At 46.7% G+C, this 20,246-nt stretch overlaps 2 protein-coding genes across 8 annotated transcripts in view; both read right to left on the bottom strand.

The window, feature by feature from the left end:
* LOC142656914 (uncharacterized) overlaps positions 1-4,747 on the bottom strand; it is a 27,976-nt gene extending 23,229 nt beyond the window's left edge. For 5 of the 6 annotated variants that reach the window (XM_075831909.1, XM_075831913.1, XM_075831910.1 and 2 more), the window contains exons 1-5: positions 4,638-4,747; positions 3,857-3,898; positions 3,474-3,753; positions 135-289; positions 8-46 (exon numbers count right to left, since the gene is read on the bottom strand). In XM_075831909.1, the coding sequence (XP_075688024.1) occupies positions 8-46; positions 135-289; positions 3,474-3,753; positions 3,857-3,898; positions 4,638-4,704 (583 nt within the window). In that variant the 5' untranslated portion in view covers positions 4,705-4,747. The remainder of the gene's footprint in view (positions 1-7; positions 47-134; positions 290-3,473; positions 3,754-3,856; positions 3,899-4,637) is intronic. The other variant, XM_075831914.1, reaches the window with a different exon arrangement.
* A 3,619-nt stretch (positions 4,748-8,366) lies between these two features.
* Positions 8,367-20,216, bottom strand: WBP11 (WW domain binding protein 11). 2 transcript variants are annotated; one of them, XM_075831916.1, is made up of 12 exons: positions 20,129-20,216; positions 18,360-18,473; positions 16,689-16,720; positions 15,631-15,724; positions 14,268-14,464; positions 13,212-13,345; positions 12,929-13,125; positions 11,649-11,840; positions 11,387-11,491; positions 10,764-11,063; positions 9,853-10,026; positions 8,367-9,193 (listed from the first exon to the last, which is right to left on the bottom strand). In XM_075831916.1, exons 2-12 carry the CDS (start codon positions 18,421-18,423, stop codon positions 8,766-8,768), a joined length of 1,917 nt encoding a protein of 638 aa, XP_075688031.1. In that variant the 5' UTR covers positions 18,424-18,473; positions 20,129-20,216; the 3' UTR covers positions 8,367-8,765. The 2 variants fall into 2 exon arrangements, with proteins under 2 accessions (XP_075688031.1, XP_075688032.1); XM_075831917.1 differs by lacking the exon at positions 20,129-20,216 and adding an exon at positions 19,886-20,110.
* Positions 20,217-20,246: the final 30 nt, after the last annotated feature.

Here is a 20,246-nt window from a genome sequence, read left to right as displayed (position 1 = left end):
TTATTACCTCCATTTGGGGTCTTCGGATCTGATGGATTCGCATCATCTGGAATAGAACATTGAGGAGATGTAATAATAATAGTCATTTGCCCAGTTGGATGCTTTTTATCCTCTTGTTTTATCATGTAACACACCTGACCCATCAGCCAGAAATCCATAGACTTGAACTTCACACAGGACTAAATGCTCCTCCCGTTCAGGAATCGTCACCGTCACATATTGGCCGACCATTCCTTGGCAAGAGAAGGACAGAGTTTCTCCAGATTCAATGGATGAGATGACGCCACACCTGGAAGAAAGTCATTAAAGGGTCAGTAAATACACAGATACGTGAAGTAAAATTTCCATCATTTCCTGCCTTGATTCTTTTCTGTCTTAAACTACATATCAAAACCGTAAAAAATAATAAAGAACATGTTCCACGAGATCAGCTGCCACCTCCCTCCTCCTCATAAACCTGTATGTGGGTGTAAGACAACTGGCTGCAGCAGGAGCCCTCCCCCACTGATCTATCTGCAATACAAGACCCGCAATGCTCTGCCTATTAGTTAGGCCATTCCTGCCATCCAGAAGTTAGTTTTTCCCACATCAGATGACTGTACAGCGTCTGCTATAGAATACCATCACCAGAGCAAGCTCTGTGCAGACACCGAACAAGCAAGAGGTGTTGGGAGATTAACAGAATAGCAAGTGCAGCTCTGAAGTATAGAACATTATGTAACTCAGGATAAGTAGAGGATATCATTCAGGATCAGTAGAGGATAAGTAATGTAAAGTATGTACACAGTGACTCCACCAGCAGAATAGTGAGTGCAGCTCTGGAGTATAATACAGGATGTAACTCAGGATCAGTACAGGATAAGTAATGTAATGTATGTACACAGTGACTCCACCAGCAGAATAGTGAGTGCAGCTCGGGAGTATAATACAGGATGTAACTCAGGATCAGTACAGGATAAGTAATGTAATGTATGTACACAGTGACTCCACCAGCAGAACAGTGAGTGCAGCTCTGGGGTATAATACAGGATATAACACAGGATCAGTACAGGATAAGTAATGTAATGTATGTACACAGTGACTCCACCAGCAGAATAGTGAGTGCAGTTCTGGAGTATAATACAGGATGTAACTCAGGATCAGTACAGGATAAGTAATGTAATGTATGTACACAGTGACTCCACCAGCAGAATAGTGAGTGCAGCTCGGGAGTATAATACAGGATGTAACTCAGGATCAGTACAGGATAAGTAATGTAAAGTATGTACACAGTGACTGCACCAGCAGAATAGTGAGTGCAGCTCTGGAGTATAATACAGGATATAACTCAGGATCAGTACATGATAAGTAATGTAATGTATGTACACAGTGACTCCACCAGCAGAATAGTGAGTGCAGCTCTGGAGTATAATACAGGATGTAACTCAGGATCAGTACAGGATAAGTAATGTAATGTATGTACACAGTGACTCCACCAGCAGAATAGTGAGTGCAGCTCTGGAGTATAATACAGGATGTAACTCAGGATCAGTACAGGATAAGTAATGTAATGTATGTACACCGTGACTCCACCAGCAGAATAGTGAGTGCCGCTCTGGAGTATAATACAAGATGTAACTCAGGATCAGTACAGGATAAGTAATGTAATGTATGTACACAGTGACTCCACCAGCAGAATAGTGAGTGCAGCTCTGGAGTATAATACAGGATGTAACTCAGGATCAGTACAGGATAAGTAATGTAATGTATGTACACAGTGACTCCAGCAGCAGAATAGTGAGTGCAGCTCTGGAGTATAATACAGGATGTAACTCAGGATCAGTACAGGATAAGTAATGTAATGTATGTACACAGTGACTCCACCAGCAGAATAGTGAGTGCAGCTCGGGAGTATAATACAGGATGTAACTCAGGATCAGTACAGGATAAGTAATGTAATGTATGTACACAGTGACTCCACCAGCAGAATAGTGCGTGCAGCTCTGGAGTATAATACAGGATGTAACTCAGGATCAGTACAGGATAAGTAATGTAATGTATGTACACAGTGACTCCACCAGCAGAATAGTGAGTGCTGCTCTGGAGTATAATACAGGATGTAACTCAGGATCAGTACAGGATAAGTAATGTAATGTATGTACACAGTGACTCCACCAGCAGAATAGCGAGTGCAGCTCTGGAGTATAATACAGGATGTAACTCAGGATCAGTACAGGATAAGTAATGTAATGTATGTACACAGTGACTCCACCAGCAGAATAGTGAGTGCAGCTCTGGAGTATAATACAGGATGTAACTCAGGATCAGTACAGGATAAGTAATGTAATGTATGTACACAGTGACTCCACCAGCAGAATAGTGAGTGCAGCTCTGGAGTATTATACAGGATATAACGCAGGATCAGTACAGGATAAGTAATGTAATGTATGTACACAGTGACTCCACCAGCAGAATAGTGAGTGCAGCTCTGGAGTATAATACAGGATGTAACTCAGGATCAGTACAGGATAAGTAATGTAATGTATGTACACAGTGACTCCACCAGCAGAATAGTGAGTGCAGCTCTGGAGTATAATACAGGATGTAACTCAGGATCAGTACAGGATAAGTAATGTAATGTATGTACACAGTGACTCCACCAGCAGAATAGTGAGTGCAGCTCTGGAGTATAATACAGGATGTAACTCAGGATCAGTACAGGATAATTAATGTAATGTATGTACACAGTGACTCCACCAGCAGAATAGTGAGTGCAGCTCTGGAGTATAATACAGGATGTAATTCACGATCAGTACAGGAGAAGTAATGTCATGTATGTACACAGTGACTCCACCAGCAGAATAGTGAGTGCAGCTCTGGAGTATAATACAGGTTATAACTCAGGATCAGTATAGGATAAGTAATGTAATGTATGTACACAGTGACCCCACCAGCAGAATAGTGAGTGCAGCTCTGGAGTATAATACAGGTTATAACTCAGGATCAGTACAGGATAAGTAATGTATGTACACAGTGACTCCACCAGCAGAATAGTGAGTGCAGCTCTGGAGTATAATACAGGATGTAACTCAGGATCAGTACAGGATAAGTAATGTCATGTATGTACACAGTGACTCCACCAGCAGAATAGTGAGTGCAGCTCTGGAGTATAATACAGGATGTAACTCCGGATCAGTACAGGATAAGTAATGTAATGTATGTACACAGTGACTCCACCAGCAGAATAGTGAGTGCAGCTCTGGAGTATAATATAGGATGTAACTCAGGATCAGTACAGGATAAGTAATGTAATGTATGTACACAGTGACTCCACCAGCAGAATAGTGAGCGCAGCTCTGGAGTATAATATAGGATGTAACAGTGACTCCGCTGTTTAAGGAGATCATTTGATATACTGTATATATAAAACTGTAAGATGGGGATCAGGGATGACCAGGGTTTTAATGTTTCTAGTAACCACTACAATACTTTACCGCGTTCCTCCTGTACTTGGGTCATCTCCTATTATGATCTCAGCACCAAAAATCCGTTCTCTGCAGCATTCCAAGACCCGGTTAGTAATGGCAACGGACATAATACTGTATCGGGCTTTGAGATTCACCCTCCACCAGGGTCCCGACTCCTTCTTCGTATAAGAGCATTGTGACCTTAAAGAATTGGCGGCCATAGATCCATCATTGGCGTTCTGAGCGCTCCCAAAATAAGAATTAGTGCTGGATTGAGTGGCGATCCCGTTCAGGGCAATATTAGGAGCTGTGAAATCCAGAAGAATTGTATCAAATATCACAGAATAAACCAAAAAGAAGGTAAAAATATAATGTAAAGTCTGGACAACGAACAAACGAAAACTCCTCACCTGGTCGGGCGGAATAATCATTTATTGGAGGACTCAACGCACCTATCAAATAGAAAAGATTGTGTAAAGCAAATATCTTCACAAATCCATATCTATCTATCTATCTATCTATCTATCTATCTATCTATCTATCTATCTATCTATCTATCTATCTATCTATCTATCTCATATCTATCTCATATCTATCTATCTACCTATCTATCTCTCTATCTCATATCTATCTATCTCATATCTATCTATCTACCTATCTATCTCTCTATCTCATATCTATCTCATATCTATCTATCTACCTATCTATCTCTCTATCTCATATCTATCTATCTATCTCTCTATCTCCTATCTATCTATCTCATATCTATCTATCTCATATCTATCTATCTCTCTATCTATCTATCTATCTCTCTATCTCATATCTATCTCATATCTATCTATCTATCTATCTATCTATCTATCTATCTATCTATCTATCTCTCTATCTCATATCTATCTATCTATCTCTCTCTCTCTCTCTCTATCTATCTATCTATCTTTCTCATATCTATCTATCTATCTATCTATCTATCTTTCTCATATCTATCTATCTATCTATCTATCTATCTATCTATCTATCTATCTATCTATCTATCATCTATCTATCTATCTATCTATCTATCTATCTATCTATCTATCTATCTATCTCTCTATCTCATTATCTATCTATCTATCTCATATCTATCTATCTCATATCTATCTATCTATCTATCTATCTATCTATCTATCTATCTATCTTTCTATCACTCACCACTTCGATGATATGATCCCCAGATGCTGAGTAGTAGAATAATTGCGTAGGCCGGGGCTCTGTCCATGATCTGGAGCTGAGACGTTTCTGCAGGAGATTCGCACTGTCCGCTCGGGCTTCTTTACTTTATATTTCTCTTGATGCAGTGAAAGGGGCAAAGTATTATTAACTCTGATGAAATGTTTGCTTGTTGCTCCACAGGCAGAATAGACGTATTTCTGCCAATATAAACCCATCATCTGGCATGGACATGAGGAGAACCTTGGGGTGAGATGGACCTGTAAAGGGGGACTCCGATCCTGATGTAACCTCATTATAGAGATTTATAGCAAAGTTTTTCCGTAATGAGTTCAGTTTTAAAAAAAAAAAAAAAACGTCTGTCACATAGAACTCTGGGAAATCTCTGCATATGAGAAGACGCTGGTCTGACCCAAGGACTGTGCAGATACTGGGGTCAAACGCAGCAATCCCAGGACCAGCGGTGGCACAGACTGCACCCAGGACTAGCGGTGGCACAGACTGCACCCAGGACCAGCGGTGGCACAGACTATACCCAGGACCTGCGGTGGCACAGACTACACCCAGGACCAGCGGTGGCACAGACTGCACCCAGGACCAGCGGTGGCACAGACTACACCCAGGACCAGCGGTGGCACAGACTGCACCCAGGACCAGCGGTGGCACATAACACCCAGGACCAGCGGTGGCACAGACTGCACCCAGGACCAGCGGTGGCACAGACTGCACCCAGGACCAGCGGTGGCACAGACTGCACCCAGGACCAGCGGTGGCACAGACTACACCCAGGACCAGCGGTGGCACAGACTACACCCAGGACCAGCGGTGGCACAGACTACACCCAGGACCAGCGGTGGCACAGACTGCACCCAGGACCAGCGGTGGCACAGACTGCACCCAGGACCAGCGGTGGCACAGACTGCACCCAGGACCAGCGGTGGCACAGACTGCACCCAGGACCAGCGGTGGCACATAACACCCAGGACCAGCGGTGGCACAGACTGCACCCAGGACCAGCGGTGGCACAGACTGCACCCAGGACCAGCGATGGCACAGACTGCACCCAGGACCAGCGGTGGCACAGACTGCACCCAGGACCAGCGGTGGCACAGACTACACCCAGGACCAGCGGTGGCACAGACTTCACCCAGGACCAGCGGTGGCACAGACTGCACCCAGGACCAGCGGTGGCACAGACTACACCCAGGACCAGCGGTGGCACAGACTACACCCAGGACCAGCGGTGGCACATAACACCCAGGACCAGCGGTGGCACAGACTGCACCCAGGACCAGCGGTGGCACAGACTGCACCCAGGACCAGCGGTGGCACAGACTGCACCCAGGACCAGCGGTGGCACAGACTGCACCCAGGACCAGCGGTGGCACAGTCTGCACCCAGGACCAGCGGTGGCACAGTCTGCACCCAGGACCAGCGATGGCACAGACTGCACCCAGGACCAGCGGTGGCACAGACTGCACCCAGGACCAGCGATGGCACAGACTGCACCCAGGACCAGTGGTGGCACAGACTGCACCCAGAACCAGCGGTGGCATTAACTACACCCAGGACCAGCAGTGGCAGACTACACCCAGATACATGATGGGCATTGTGCAATGTATAGACCTGGAGATGTGAACCCACTAAACATTAATCTACCTATGACAGTTACTGCAGTTTTATTTTACTAGAAGACCCAGCAATCTTATTTGATGACATTAGTTCAGTAATTGTGGGCACTTCTAGGGGTCTCCTGACCGGTAACTCCAGCATAAGAACTCCAAATCACCCACTTATTGGACATTCCCTCAGATCCATATGAAGATGCTCCTGTATAATTCCTATTCCTCCTAGCGGTGACCTCCGTACCTAAGCGGCATCTAGCAGGGCGGACGCACAACTTCACAACCCGCCAGACTCATAACTGCCCCCTCAGCACTCTATGATCGCTCTATGATCTTATGGCCGGACAATCCTCTCCAGTAACGCTGCGGCCGGGGGAGGGGAGTAACCAGTGCACAGCAGGTATTAATTGACCCCGGTTACTACCCTAGACCAGCACAGATCATAGAAATAAACCCTTCAACCCACCACTATAGATCATCAGGAATGCAGGGCTTTGTCTCATCAGGTTACCCAACATATGCACTGCCCTAATTTATCTAGACACAGCGTGGCACTAGCTATCTGGACGTGGCACTAGCTATCTGGACGTGGCACTAGCTATCTGGACGTGGCACTAGCTATCTCATTATGGCAGTAGATATCTGGGCATAGCACTCATTTTTTGGGGCGTGGCACTAGTTATCTTTGCACAGCCTGGCACTGTATATCTGACTTCTGTATGGCGCTATACAGCAATGTTTTTCTGGTGCAGTTTTAGGTTGCACAGGGGGGAATTGTGCCCAGGTCTCTTACTGCCCGCTTGCTCGCAACAAAGGCTTAGGCCACGTTCACACGTGGCGGAATTGCTGTTGAGTTCCGCTCTGGACAGTCCGCAGTGGAATTCTCCAGCGGCCGTTTTTTTTACATTTCTTTCAATACATTTTTAGGCAAGTTAGTTCAGACGTTGCGGAAAACTCGGCTGCGGACCATAGGCTGCGGTGCAGAATTTTCCCTCCCAGCATGCACTGTCTATTGGGGAGAAGAACCCGAATTTCACTGCGGATTTCAGCCTTTCCAATGAAAAACCTGAAATCTGTGGCAAATCCGCTGTGATATCTGCAACGTCTGAATTACCTGTCAAATATGCAAATGTTGCTGCAGATTCGTTGCGTAATTGACACGAATTTGAAGCAGAAAAATTCCGCCAAGTCTGAACGTGGCCTAGGAGACAAGTGATCACCACCAATATTAGATTCCTATAGAAAGTTCTATGAACAGATGAAAAGTTAAAGATTCCAGATTTATTTATTTTTATTTAGAAAAAATCAAGAATGAATCCGTGTGTGTTTAGGGAGAATTCTCAATATTTGTGTAAGCGGACACTGATTAATCAGAAGACAAACACGGACTCATCCCCGATGGATAAACAAGTGAATAGAAGCCGCGGTGTCCAATACCGAGCTGAAGAACGATCGCTGGAGGTTTAAATATTAACTACAACGTTCAAAGTCTCCATCAAATAACGGACGCTATAAATAAAGTTTAATCATGAAAATTCTGCAACTTTCTGATCAATATTGTTTCAATTCCTCACCATTTTCAAGATCTCAGCTTGCTGTTAGGAAATGGAAACATCCAGATACCAAAAACCTAGAGACCAATCATCTCACAGCTAGTGGTTTGCTACAATTGTTTCCTGTCTATACAATCATGACAGCTACACTGATACATTTTACATGCACTGATACATTGTAACAAACTATCAGGACAGCAGGGAGATTTGTGCTGCTGCTCCTAGAGGGTGGACTAGACTGGATACAATTGTAACAAACCCTCAGCAGTGAGAAATATTAGGTCAGGGACAGTTTTCAGCCCGTGAAAGCAAATAAAGACTCTTTCCATTCACAGAAAGCAAGCAGACATCTTGAAAATGGTAAGGAAGTGAAACATGACCTATTTTAGAAAGTAGCCGACTGGATACAATTGTAACAATTTCTGATCTGTGAGAATAATTAGGCCATGGTGGCTTTTCACCTCTGGATGTAAAGAGGAAAGAAAGCTTTCATTCACTGACAGCAAGTAGAGACTTTGAAAATTGATACAAAGTATATTAGAAAGTTGCAGAACTTTTTATTAAACAAGGATTAAACTTTTTCCCCTAAAATAAAAAAACCTTTGAATGACAAATATTTCCTCATTCTTAACCCATTGTGGTTGTTCAACGCGTTGCATAAATTCGGAGGCGAACGCAGCGCCGCGTCAGTTTTATCACACGTTTAATAACAAGACATTAAAAAGAAATGCAAATGGTCGACATAATGGACCTAAACTGCAAATGATCGGGAAAGAACATAGAACCGGACTACAATCCAGAGTAATCCTGACAGCAACACGAGGGCTTCAGCTCTGCAGCAACACACAGCGCCCGGTGATGGTGCGCAGACGTGAGACTGGGGGCTGCGTACGGGGGACGACCTCAGGACAAAAGTACATGGACGGTGCGCCCTATAGCAGCCCCTCCATCTCTTTCATGAACGCCTCGTACATATCGTCCTTGGTCTGCATAGGCATCGGGTTTCCAGCCCTGGGACCCACTTTCACGGCCGGCCTGACCACTTCCTCTTCCTGCTTCCTGGACGGAGCAGAAACCGCGGAGCCTTTATGTTCTCTGCGCACTCGCAGGGCAGTCGGTACAAACCGCGTCACCTCGGCCTTAGGATTTGTGATCTGGGGTTTGGCACTGATGGTGGCGGTGGCTTTCTTCTCAATGGTTGCGCCTCCGTCATCTGACTTGGGTCTTTGTATCAAGCTGGGGGGTGCGCTCAGGACGCCTGGGTTTGCCAACGCTGTCGGAGGGTAGAGGCCTGGGGGGGCAGTGCCAGGAGGTGGAACCAAGGGAGGACGCATCATAGGCCGAGGAGGAGGGGGCATACCTGAAAAAAAGCGAAACATATAGAACATGGAAATGAGAGAAATAAAACCCGTGTCATGCAACCCGTGTTTACCCTAAAGCCGGGGTCAGCAACCGGCAGTTCTCCAGCTGTTATGAAACTACAATTCCCAGCATGCTGGAAGTTGTAGTTTCTCAACAGGTGGAGTGCTGAAGGTTGCTGACCCCTGCTCTAAAGCCTTGGAAGATACAGTCACTGCTGGGGTGTCGTTACAGGGTACAGCATGTGATCACAGGTGACGTGTTAACATTTTCCTCTACAGGGAACTGGGCAGTAACCATTTAAGTGACTAGAATAAACTATGGCTATTACTGTTCACGGTCTTCATGTCTCGCCAGAGAGAGGCCAAAGGGGCAGCGAGATCTCACGAGTGCCATATCCACCATTCAAGATTTAGGGGTGGGAATGGGGGGAGATTTTTAGTGCAAATACCCTCACCCATGGCAACTACTAAAACATCTCTATGACATATCAGAAGTTGGACACTGGAATTACAATCATAAGATATTACGTTTCGTTTTTGTAATAGGAGCACGATCCCAAAAACACAGATATTAAGTGAATTACAGAAAAATAATCCAGCAATAAAAGTATGAAATAAACAACGAGCAATTAAGACACAAGCAGTACAGGCATTTTACCTGGAGGTGCTGGTGGGGGCAATCGTGGTGGTGGTCCACGGGGTGGAGGACCTGGTGGCAGGCCAGGAGGAGGACCTGGAGGAGGCCCTGGAGGACGGCCAGGTGGAGGTCCTGGAGGTAACAAGCGTGGAGGAGGACCACGAAGACCTGGGGGTCTTAAGAAGGGGGGTGCACCTGTAGCAGATACAAAATGTTAAGAGAAACATTAAACTGTGCAGAGCGCAACATCATCTCCCCCAGACTGTGGCAGGAGAGCAGCGACATCATCATCCCCCCCAGACTGTGGCAGGAGAGCAGCGACATCATCATCCCCCCCAGACTGTGGCAGGAGAGCAGCGACATCATCATCCCCCCCAGACTGTGGCAGGAGAGCAGCGACATCATCATCCCCCCCAGACTGTGGCAGGAGAGCAGTGACATCATCATCCCCCCCCCCAGACCGTGGCAGGAGAGCAGCGACATCATCATCTCCCCCAGACCGTGGCAGGAGCAGCAGCGACATCATCATCTCCCCCAGACCGTGGCAGGAGAGCAGCGACATCATCATCTCCCCCAGACCGTGGCAGGAGAGCAGCGACATCATCATCTCCCCCAGACTGTGGCAGGAGAGCAGCGACATCATCATCTCCCCCAGACTGCGGCAGGAGAGCAGCGACATCATCATCCCCCCCAGACTGTGGCAGGAGAGAAGCGACATCATCATCTCCCCCAGACCGTGGCAGGAGAGAAGCGACATCATCATCCCCCCAAGACTGTGGCAGGAGAGCAGCGACATCATCATCCCCCCAGACTGTGGCAGGAGAGAAGCGACATCATCATCCCCCCCAGACTGTGGCAGGAGAGCGGTGCTTAATTTGCATGTTTACAGCCCTATAATAAGAGCCTTAAATCTGACGTCACACATAGATTACCTGGGGGTGGACCTGGTGGCATTCCTGTTGGGGGTCCTGGTGGTCGAAGTGGTGGAACTGGAGGTGGACCAAGGGGTGGTGGCCCTGTCATGATGGACGGTGGCATCTGCAGGGGCGGTGGTGGGACAGTAACGGGTGGAGGTACAGTGATTGGTGCGGAGGACGAGTTACTCTCAGCAGATTCTGTTTTAGACTCCTCGTTCTTCTGCTCATCCTCAGAGCCGGAGTCCTCGTCCGATGAGGTAGATGAGGAATATTCTTCGGCTTCATGATCCTCGTCTTCTTCTGTGACCTCCTGACCTGCAGATTCATGACATGTTACCAGACAAGTGAGTGGATCCGTCACCCAGACATTAGCGGTGTCTAGAGCAGCGGACCGTAATCTACTGACTATATACAGATGAGCTATTTTATATTAGGGAACCATATTAACACTTGTAGGATCTGCCGTTCAGGGGTCTAGGAAAGCTGTGTGACGCCCCCTGTCAGAGCTATGACTACAGCTGTTTTTGTTGTCCGCTGGGTAACAGCAGGACAGAGGACGACGACCCGACGCCTTCTATGAACTGGGAAGTTTTATATACAAGGAGGAAACGTCAATGTAAATGAATGCGAGGACGAACCTGCCATCCGTAACATCATGGCCTGAAGGGGCGTCAGATCCTTCACGTTTTTCTTCTTTTTTTTGTGAGCCTTTTCTGGGGCATCAGCAAACCGCACGCTGTGACCTGAGGAGACCAAAGACGATGCACAGATTACATTATAGCAGCAACGCACGAGGTAGAAAGGGTTAATTATAATATAGACCCCAGAACAAATATAACCCGAACATATAACCTGGTTCATGAATGAAAACCGATGACGAAGAGTCCGGGGGTCACTCACCTGCTGCCTTCTTGTCCCCGCTGTTTTTCTTTTCGTCCTGAGCGTATTCGCCGCTGTCGCTTTCCCGGCTGTCGGAGTGATTGCTGTCACTGTCCTCGTCGCTGCTGCCGTCATCTTCCTTGTCCTGCTCCATCTCATTGGGATATTCCTCATCCTCACTTGAGCTGGAAGCTTCGTGGTGACTTTTCAGCCCTTGGTAAAAAAATAAAAACAGCAGCAGCCTGAAGAGATGAGACCACGAGATCACACGGAGGATCGGTTACCATTAATGTCTTCCTATAATATACCCTCACCCCCTCCATGAGCCAGAACCGCTACTGACGGATCCGGTCTGACCACATGTAACACCGCATGTTGTGGCCGCTGCAGGAAAAATGAGAAGCTGCAGAATCAGCTGTGACAGGGGTCCCGATCACCTTGGTGGCTCTCATATTAAAGGGCTGGTCTGTGATGAGACAACGCCCTTAGGCCCCATGAACACGACCGTAAAAAATCTCCGTAACTACGGACCGTAATACGGTCCGCAAATACGGACCCATTCGCTTCTATTGGCTATGGGCACCTTTCCGTATCGCTACGGATAGGTATCCGTGCTGTAGAAGTGTACCGCAAAAGGTAGGACATCTCCTATATAAAGTATGGGAGCACGACCCGTAAAAAGCAAAAGATAGGACAACGGCCCGAAAATGCGGGCTGTGACCCGCGGCCGTCCCCGCAATCGTGGGCCGGGATTACGGACATGAGGCCCTAAACAGACCCCAAAAACTTGATTAAAACGCCTGGAGAGAGAAGGGCGGCCACTAGTATATGGTCACTGCCGGCTCACATGTATGAACATTTCTATCTCACCAATGGAATTTGGGATGGGGAAGAGGCATCCTTAGGCTGGGTTCACACGACCATATTAACGTCCGTAATGGACGGACGTATTTCGGCCAGAAGTCCCAGACCAAACACAGTGCAGGGAGCCGGGCTCCTAGCATCATAGTTATGTACGATGCTAGGAGTCCCTGCCTCTCCGTGGAACTACTTTCCCATACTGAAAACATGATTACAGGGACAGTTGTCCTGCAGAGAGGCAGGGACTCCTAGCGTCGTACATAACTGTGATGCCCGGCTCCCTGCACTGAGTTCGGTCCGAAATACGTCCGTCCTTTACAGACGTTAATGTGGTCGTGTGAACCCAGCCTTAGTGGGTGTCTTGTACCAACCAGGGCACCTACATATCTCCTCATCACAATGGATATATATATATATATGTGTGTGTGTGCGTCACTTACCTCCATCCGGGCTGTACCTTTCCTCTTCTCTCCTTTTCATGATGTTCTCCAAGGCAAAGCCCACTTTCCGCCCATACATCTGCAGCACCTGTGGTGGCGGAGGGCCCGGGGGTGGTCCAGGAGGCTTCTTGCCTGGAGGTAAACGGGGAACCCCATGCCCCGGGGGGAACGGCATCGAGACTCCACGGCCGGGAGGTCTAAGGATGCAGAGCAGCTTTACCATTATAACAGGACGGTCGCCAGGATTCAGCAGGACGGGCATTACCCACATTCATGTACTCACCCATACGCAGACGTCTTCTTCAGGATGGAGGGGGGCTGGGCTCCGGGGAGGGGGATGTCTTGAATGAGAATATTAGATGGCGCATGGGGCAGGTCCGGCAGGGGAATGCTCTCCACTTCCACGTGCTGAGCGTTCTGAAAACACAAAATCAATGTGTTCTTTATCCTTCCCACGTCTCATTCTACGGGACCAGTGACTAGAAGACGTTCTCCTGGAAATAAAGCTGCATAAGTTCTGCAACTTTCCAATAGGTTTTATGCTTCAATTCCTCACCATTGCCAAAATCCCTGCTTGCTGTCACTGAATGGGAAAACTCATTGGTCACATCCAGAGGCTAAAAACCCATGATGACCGAGCCCGGCTCATGGGTTTGTTACAATGCATTAGTCCAGATAATCCCCTATGTGGTAAATACAGCAGCAATCTGCGTCCGGCCCTGCGCTCCAGCCGGAGGGGGCTATACTGATACTGAACAGCTGGATTTCTGCAGATTTGTGCTGCTGTGTTTAGCTCGGAGAGGCTTTCCCTAGACTGGAATAACTGAAGCAAACCCTCAGCTGTGAGAAGTACAAAACCCCTTTAACCAATCATTAGGGACTTAATGAGTGTCGGATTGTCAGATGTTCTGGATCTTTGGATGGTCATTAAAAAAAGAAAAGTCTAGAAGATGTACCAAGGGAAGGGAGACTTAATAGATCAATATAAACACAGAATATTCCAGTTTCACTTCGTTTTTCGTAATCCGTCCCCTGGTTGGTTCACCTTGCTTAGTCTTCAGGCGCTCCAGATTATCGCACAGTTTGTTGTGGGAAACAAGCGCTGGATTAACAGAATTCCTGGATTATTAGATGTCGGACTAAAGAGAATCACTGCATTAAGTCAGGATGGGTTTTCAGCCTCTAGGTGTAAAGAAGAATGTTCCCATTCACTGACAGCAAGCACAGATCTAAAAATAGTTTGGAAGCGAAACGTTTATTATTAGAAAGTTGCAGAACATTTCGTTATACGAGTAAAAACGACACAACGACATAAAACCGGACAAGCGACTGCACCCACCTTAACAGCATCGAAATACTGACTGAGCTGCGCCCGCTTGTGCTCGTAATCCAGTTCAATTTTGCGCAATTCCTTGTAAGTTTCGGGGTTCTCCTTCTCGTACAGACGCAGAATGCGCTCAAACGTCTCCCGCAGCTTCTTCCTTTTGTCTTTGAGGACTTTTTCGTTGAGCTGCGGCTGCTGCACGGGGTTAAATTCTGAGGAACAAGCGGAGGATCCATCAGCACGCGACGCCGGCAGCAACTACTCCACAATCTCCCCATAGGGTTTGTATTAAGCACGAAAAGTGCGAGACGACGCGGCCCCTTAACATAAAACCTTCCTAAATCGTCCTTTTGTGTGGAGTCTTTTCATTTTCTGTTGGTTCGGAGTTCTCCTGCACGGGTATCAGTGACAACCACTAATGGCCGACATCACGCTGCCCGTCATATAACATCGTGCCGATTCTGATTGGCCTATAAATTGTGTTACAGATTTACAACTCCTCGCTTCTTCTCCCTATCAACTGCCACTCAAAAACGGCAGGTGTCAGTCTTAACTGCAGATCTGTCATTCTATTCATGAAACTAAGCCCAGGATGAACACAGCTATAGAATCCCCCTAGGTAGGGCCGTGCTGCAGTACGTGTAATTGTGCTTTTTTTTTTATAATGCGGCCGTGCGCCCACGGAGCAGATCTTATGCACTGCAGAGTTGCCTGCGACCTGTCTGCATGTGTAATATGTGCATTTTGCTGCAGATTACAATGCGCATTTGACCCCCTGCACATCAATGAAAGACAAATCTGCAGCTCAATCTAGAAAAAAAATGGCGACATGTAATAATTTTGTTAAAGGGATATTCCCATCTTCTCACCGACCAATCAAGAGAACGAAGGGGCCGAGCGCTCTTCATTATTGGTGGTGCACTGTGGGGGCCTATTCACACGGTGCACGCCAAGTCCATCAGAGCTATACGTGGGGCGACACCACTGACATATACTCCCGACATGCTACTGTATAGATACACATCGCCCATAGGCTTCCATTGTAAAACAAAAGCCCTGTATAGCGTGAAGTCGGAGCTTTTTTTGCTGGATACCTCTGTGTGGAATAGTGCGGGGAACTCCACTATTCCATACAGCAAAATTTAAAGTTTACCAACACATACCATGAGGTGAATGGGGGGCCTGTGGAGCTTTCCCGGACAGACACTGCAAATGCTGTGAATACACCCTGATTGGTGCACAGCAGGCGGCCGGGAGCGTCGCTGCACATTCTGAGGATGACGGGGATCCCACCAGTCAGACCTCGCACCAATCAATGGTGGGCTGCCCCCATTCACATGCATTGTACTTTACTTGCAGATTCGGTCTCCACTCTCACCCATCTCATCCAGCTTCTCCATGTCTCTGATGATTTGCTTTGGATCTTTCATTTTCAGCACGGCGGCTCTCACCATCATCCGCTGCTTCTTGTTCTGCAATGGAAACAAACAAAGCTCATTAACGAAGGCCTGAGTCACGCGGGCTCTGCGCTGCGGGACGCCATATCACGAGTCTATGGAGGGATGCGTGAAGAAAGGAAAAATAGGACATGTCCAATTTTCTCAGACCCTTCGCACGGTCCGTTGAAACAACAGCCGTGCGAACGGCCACACTGAATTATATAGGTGCATGTGATGGCCGCTGTTTCAATGGCCATCACACGGACGCTTAACACGTTCGTGTGAATAAGGCCTTAGTATAAAACAATAATTCACTGTATTTCAAAGATATATTCAATTGTGCTCCCACAACATAACAATTTTAAAGGATTCACTGGTGTGATATGTGAGTAAAATATAACATTTATTTATAACTCTCTAAAAACAGGGGTACAATCACCACCGTGAAAAAGCCCCACCGTGTGTATAAAAACGTATTAAATAATAAACTGAGTTCTAATTCAATTGTGAACCTCCTATAGCTCAGTGTTCAACAAGAATATCAATACGGAATCAGCATTTGAAAAATGGGCATAACAATAGTCTTGACCCTAATTCACACTAGAGTCCGTGATAACCGCACCGGAAGCTCCTAGTGTTGAGGTATACAAACAATGCTAGTGTTCCCAATGCTAAAAAATTCCTATTCACAACCGACCCTACGCGTTTCAATACTCATCATCAGGGGTCTGTAGCTTGGTCACTCTGGCCGGGATGCCAGCGATATTTAGTTCAGCAGCAGGTATTTTTAGAGAGTTATAAATAAATGTTATATTTTACTCATATATTACACCAGTGAATCCCTTAGTATAAAACAATAAATATTCCACCCCCTTAATGTATTCAGAGCTTGGGCTGCACAGGAGAGTCACATCGTCCATGGTGCACAGGTCAACACTGGCAGATGCCGACCAGGAAGACAATCATTTATTATAGTCAACCAGTGACAAGTTCTCACCTTTTTCAGCTCTCGCTTCCTCGCCTCCTTTCCTGCAGGGGGCAGTACAGAGCAGAGAGTCAGTATAGATAGATCAACCACTGATTATTACATACAATGGAAGGAATTACAGGCTATGACCACCACTGATCACCATTATATAAGTCTCACAAAGAGTTAAACTGATACTGAATTATACTCCAGAGCTGCACTCACTATTCTGCTGGTGGAGTCACTGTGTACATACATTACATTACTGATCCTGAGTTATATCCTGTGTTATACTCCAGAGCTGTACTCACTATTCTGGTGGTGGAGTGACTGTGTACATACATTACATTACTTATCCTGTACTGATCCTGAGTTATATCCTGTATTATACTCCAGAGCTGCACTCACTATTCTGCTGGTGGAGTCACTGTGTACATACATTACATTACTTATCCGGTACTGATCCTGAGTTATATCCTATATTATACTCCAGAGCTGCACTCACTATTCTGCTGGTGGAGTCACTGTGCACATACATTACTTATCCTGTACTGACCCTGAGTTACATCCTGTATTATACTCCAGAGCTGCACTCACTATTCTGCTTGTGGAGTCACTGTGTACATACATTACATTACTTATCCTGTACTGATCATGAGTTACATCCTGTATTATACTCCAGAGCTGCACTCACTATTCTGCTGGTGGAGTCACTGTGTACATACATTACTTATCCTGTACTGATCCGGAGCTACATCCTGTATTATACTCCAGAGCTGCACTCACTATTCTGCTGGTGGAGTCACTGTGTACATACATTACATTACTTATCCTGTACTGATCCTGAGTTATATCCTGTATTATACTCCAGAGCTGCACTCACTATTCTGCTGGTGGAGTCACTGTATACATTACATTACTTATCCTGTACTGATCCTGAGTTACATCCTGTATTATACTCCAGAGCTGCACTCACTATTCTGCTGGTGGAGTCACTGTATACATACATTACATTACTTATCCTGTACTGATCCTGAGTTACATCCTGTATTGTACTCCAGAGCTGCACTCACTATTCTGCTGGTGGAGTCACTGTGTACATACATTACATTACTTATCCTGTACTGATCCTTAGTTATATCCTGTATTATACTCCAGAGCTGCACTCACTATTCTGCTGGAGGAGACACTGTGTACATACATTACATTACTTATCCTGTACTGACCCTGAGTTACATGCTGCATTATACTCCAGAGCTGCACTCACTATTCTGCTGGTGGAGTCACTGTGTACATACATTACATTACTTATCCTGTACTGATCCCAAGTTACATCCTGTATTATACTCCAGAGCTGCACTCACTATTCTGCTGGTGGAGTCACTGTATACATACATTACTTATCCTGTACTGATCCTGAGTTACATCCTGTATAATAAGGAACTCAGGCACACTAAAAACAAGCTTGCTGACAGTTTCCAACAACATCCAATTATTACAGCGGGCTCTCTGGAGTATAATAAATGCTGTAATACAGAATCAGCTCAAGATATGAAACATAATATATGGTAACGGTCGGACAGTCAGCATCTCCCGAATGTGAAGTAGCGGATTACAGCTGGCAGTAGGATGCAGAAGTAACGTAGACTAGATCCCCTGCGGCTGTAGCGTCACCGCCCGTGCTTCGGATAGTTCACTTACGGGCTTGATCTGTGGGGTTCATGAACTTCCCGCTCTTGGTGGAAGACGTCGATCTCCGCCCCATCTTGCTGCAGATTTTCTTCTTTCACCCGTCCCAATGAGAAAAAGAGAAACCTGCAACAAAGAGAAGAATCTGATTGGTTGATGGCAGCAGAAACATCACGAGGTTCCAGCGAATCATAATTAAGTGTAAATTATTTTAGGTTTCACATAAATTGTCATTGGGCTGGAATATCCGGCACCGCCGTCTATATGCAGTGGTAAAGAGAAGGCCCCTCCCCCGTAGCACTGACACTGCAGAGCCCATCTGGCGGACTCGCTGCCACCACCGTGAACTGCGTTTCAATGCGCGGAGTATAATACGACGTTTCTCCGACAGCGACAACCCACGCAGACGATAGGGGGGAAATGCGGTATTACATGGCGCACATTAGAATGGTTGGCCGCCATGTAAGACGTGGACGGGCCGGGTCCAGCAGAGGGAGTGCGGATCCTCGCTCTGACTAATAGAGGGGGGGCCTGAAAAGACGACCCCTCCCCCTTTATAACACCCGTATGCCCTAATATCAGGTTGGACAGTGGGCGATGTTGTGAGAGAACCCGTCATCACCCTACAATGAGGATTTCTGCTACTTTCTAATAGACGTCATGTTTCTGTTTCTCACCATTTAAGGCCCCACGAACACGACCGTAAAAATCGCCCGTAATTACGGTCCCATTCACTTCTATTATCCACGGACGCCCTCCCGTATATTTACAGGAAGGTGTCCGGGCCGTAGAAATCCTCCACAAAAGATAGGACATGTCCTATCTTTTGCTTTTCATGGACCGTGCTGCCATACTTTATACGGGAGCCCGACCCACAAATGCAGGTAGCTGTACGCGGCCGGCCATTCCCGGACCGTGATTACGGGCACGGCCGTGTGCATGGGGCCTAAGCTCCGTACTTGTTGTCAGTGAATGGAAACATTGCTTCCATTCAAGGTCTGAAAACTTGCCCTGATGTTTCTCACAGTTGAGATTTTGTTACAATTGTATCAGTCTAGATTAGGGGTAGGTGCCTCAGTAATCTGCTGTAATAATAGATGACGATGAGCCAATCACAGGCTGCGGCGGTCTCATGTAATGACGGGTGTACAGAGACCAGGGGGGCCAGGGAGGCGTTGCCATAGGAGCGCCGGGTGGGGGGGCTAGTGTAGGGATTTGATGTTTTTTGAGACACTCGGCTGTTGTGAAATCTGCATGATTTGGTGCGGATTTACCTGCAGTAATTGTTACTAAAGAATCCGCTAGGTGTGAATTTAGCCTAAGACTGTAAATGTGGGTCTCCAGCTGCTGCAACATTACAACTCCCAGCATACACTGACAGTTGGTGGCGGTCAGGGAATGATGGGAGTTGTCGTTTTACACCAGCTGGAGAACCGCAGGTTGGAGATCACGGATCTAGAGAAGAACAAATCTCTCTCCTGCGCTTATAATTTGTTACAATGTAAATGAAGTATCGTGGAGATGCAATTGTAACGAACCTTCAGCTGTGTGTAGTTTTAGGTCTGTACGGGTTTTCAGCCTCTGAATAAAAACACGAATGCTTCCATTCACTGACAGGAAACATTTTGAAAAATGTAAGGAATTGTAACACAAAATCTCTTAGAAAGTGCCCCCGGTAATCCCGGTACTGCAACTGTGGATCTGCCGGTCACACAGATCCCACCTCCCAGAAAACCCGAAATCTCTTAACACAACGTTTTTAGCCGTAGCCCCCTCCTCACCTCCGCGGCTACTCCACAATTCACTTCCCCGCTCTCTTTACGTTCAGCTCACAACACGCACTTCCGCTTCCGTGTCCAGGCAACGGACACAGCTACTTCCGGGGTCAAAGCAGTAAGG

The sequence above is a fragment of the Rhinoderma darwinii genome, chromosome 7 (genome assembly GCF_050947455.1).
Source record: "Rhinoderma darwinii isolate aRhiDar2 chromosome 7, aRhiDar2.hap1, whole genome shotgun sequence".
Lineage (NCBI taxonomy): Eukaryota > Metazoa > Chordata > Amphibia > Anura > Rhinodermatidae > Rhinoderma > Rhinoderma darwinii.
Note: the sequence above shows the minus strand (reverse complement) of the source record. Positions and strands in the feature narration are given on the sequence as shown.

Coding starts and splice junctions, on each gene's coding strand:
- WBP11 (XM_075831916.1), bottom strand. CDS start 18,423: ATGGGGCGGAGATCGACGTCTTCCACCAAGAGCGGGAAGTTCATGAAC. Junction 14,465..15,630: donor GGAGAAGCTGGATGAGATGG/GTGAGAGTGGAG, acceptor CTTGTTCCTCAG/AATTTAACCCCGTGCAGCAG. Junction 11,841..12,928: donor AAGGTACAGCCCGGATGGAG/GTAAGTGACGCA, acceptor TTTTTTACCAAG/GGCTGAAAAGTCACCACGAA.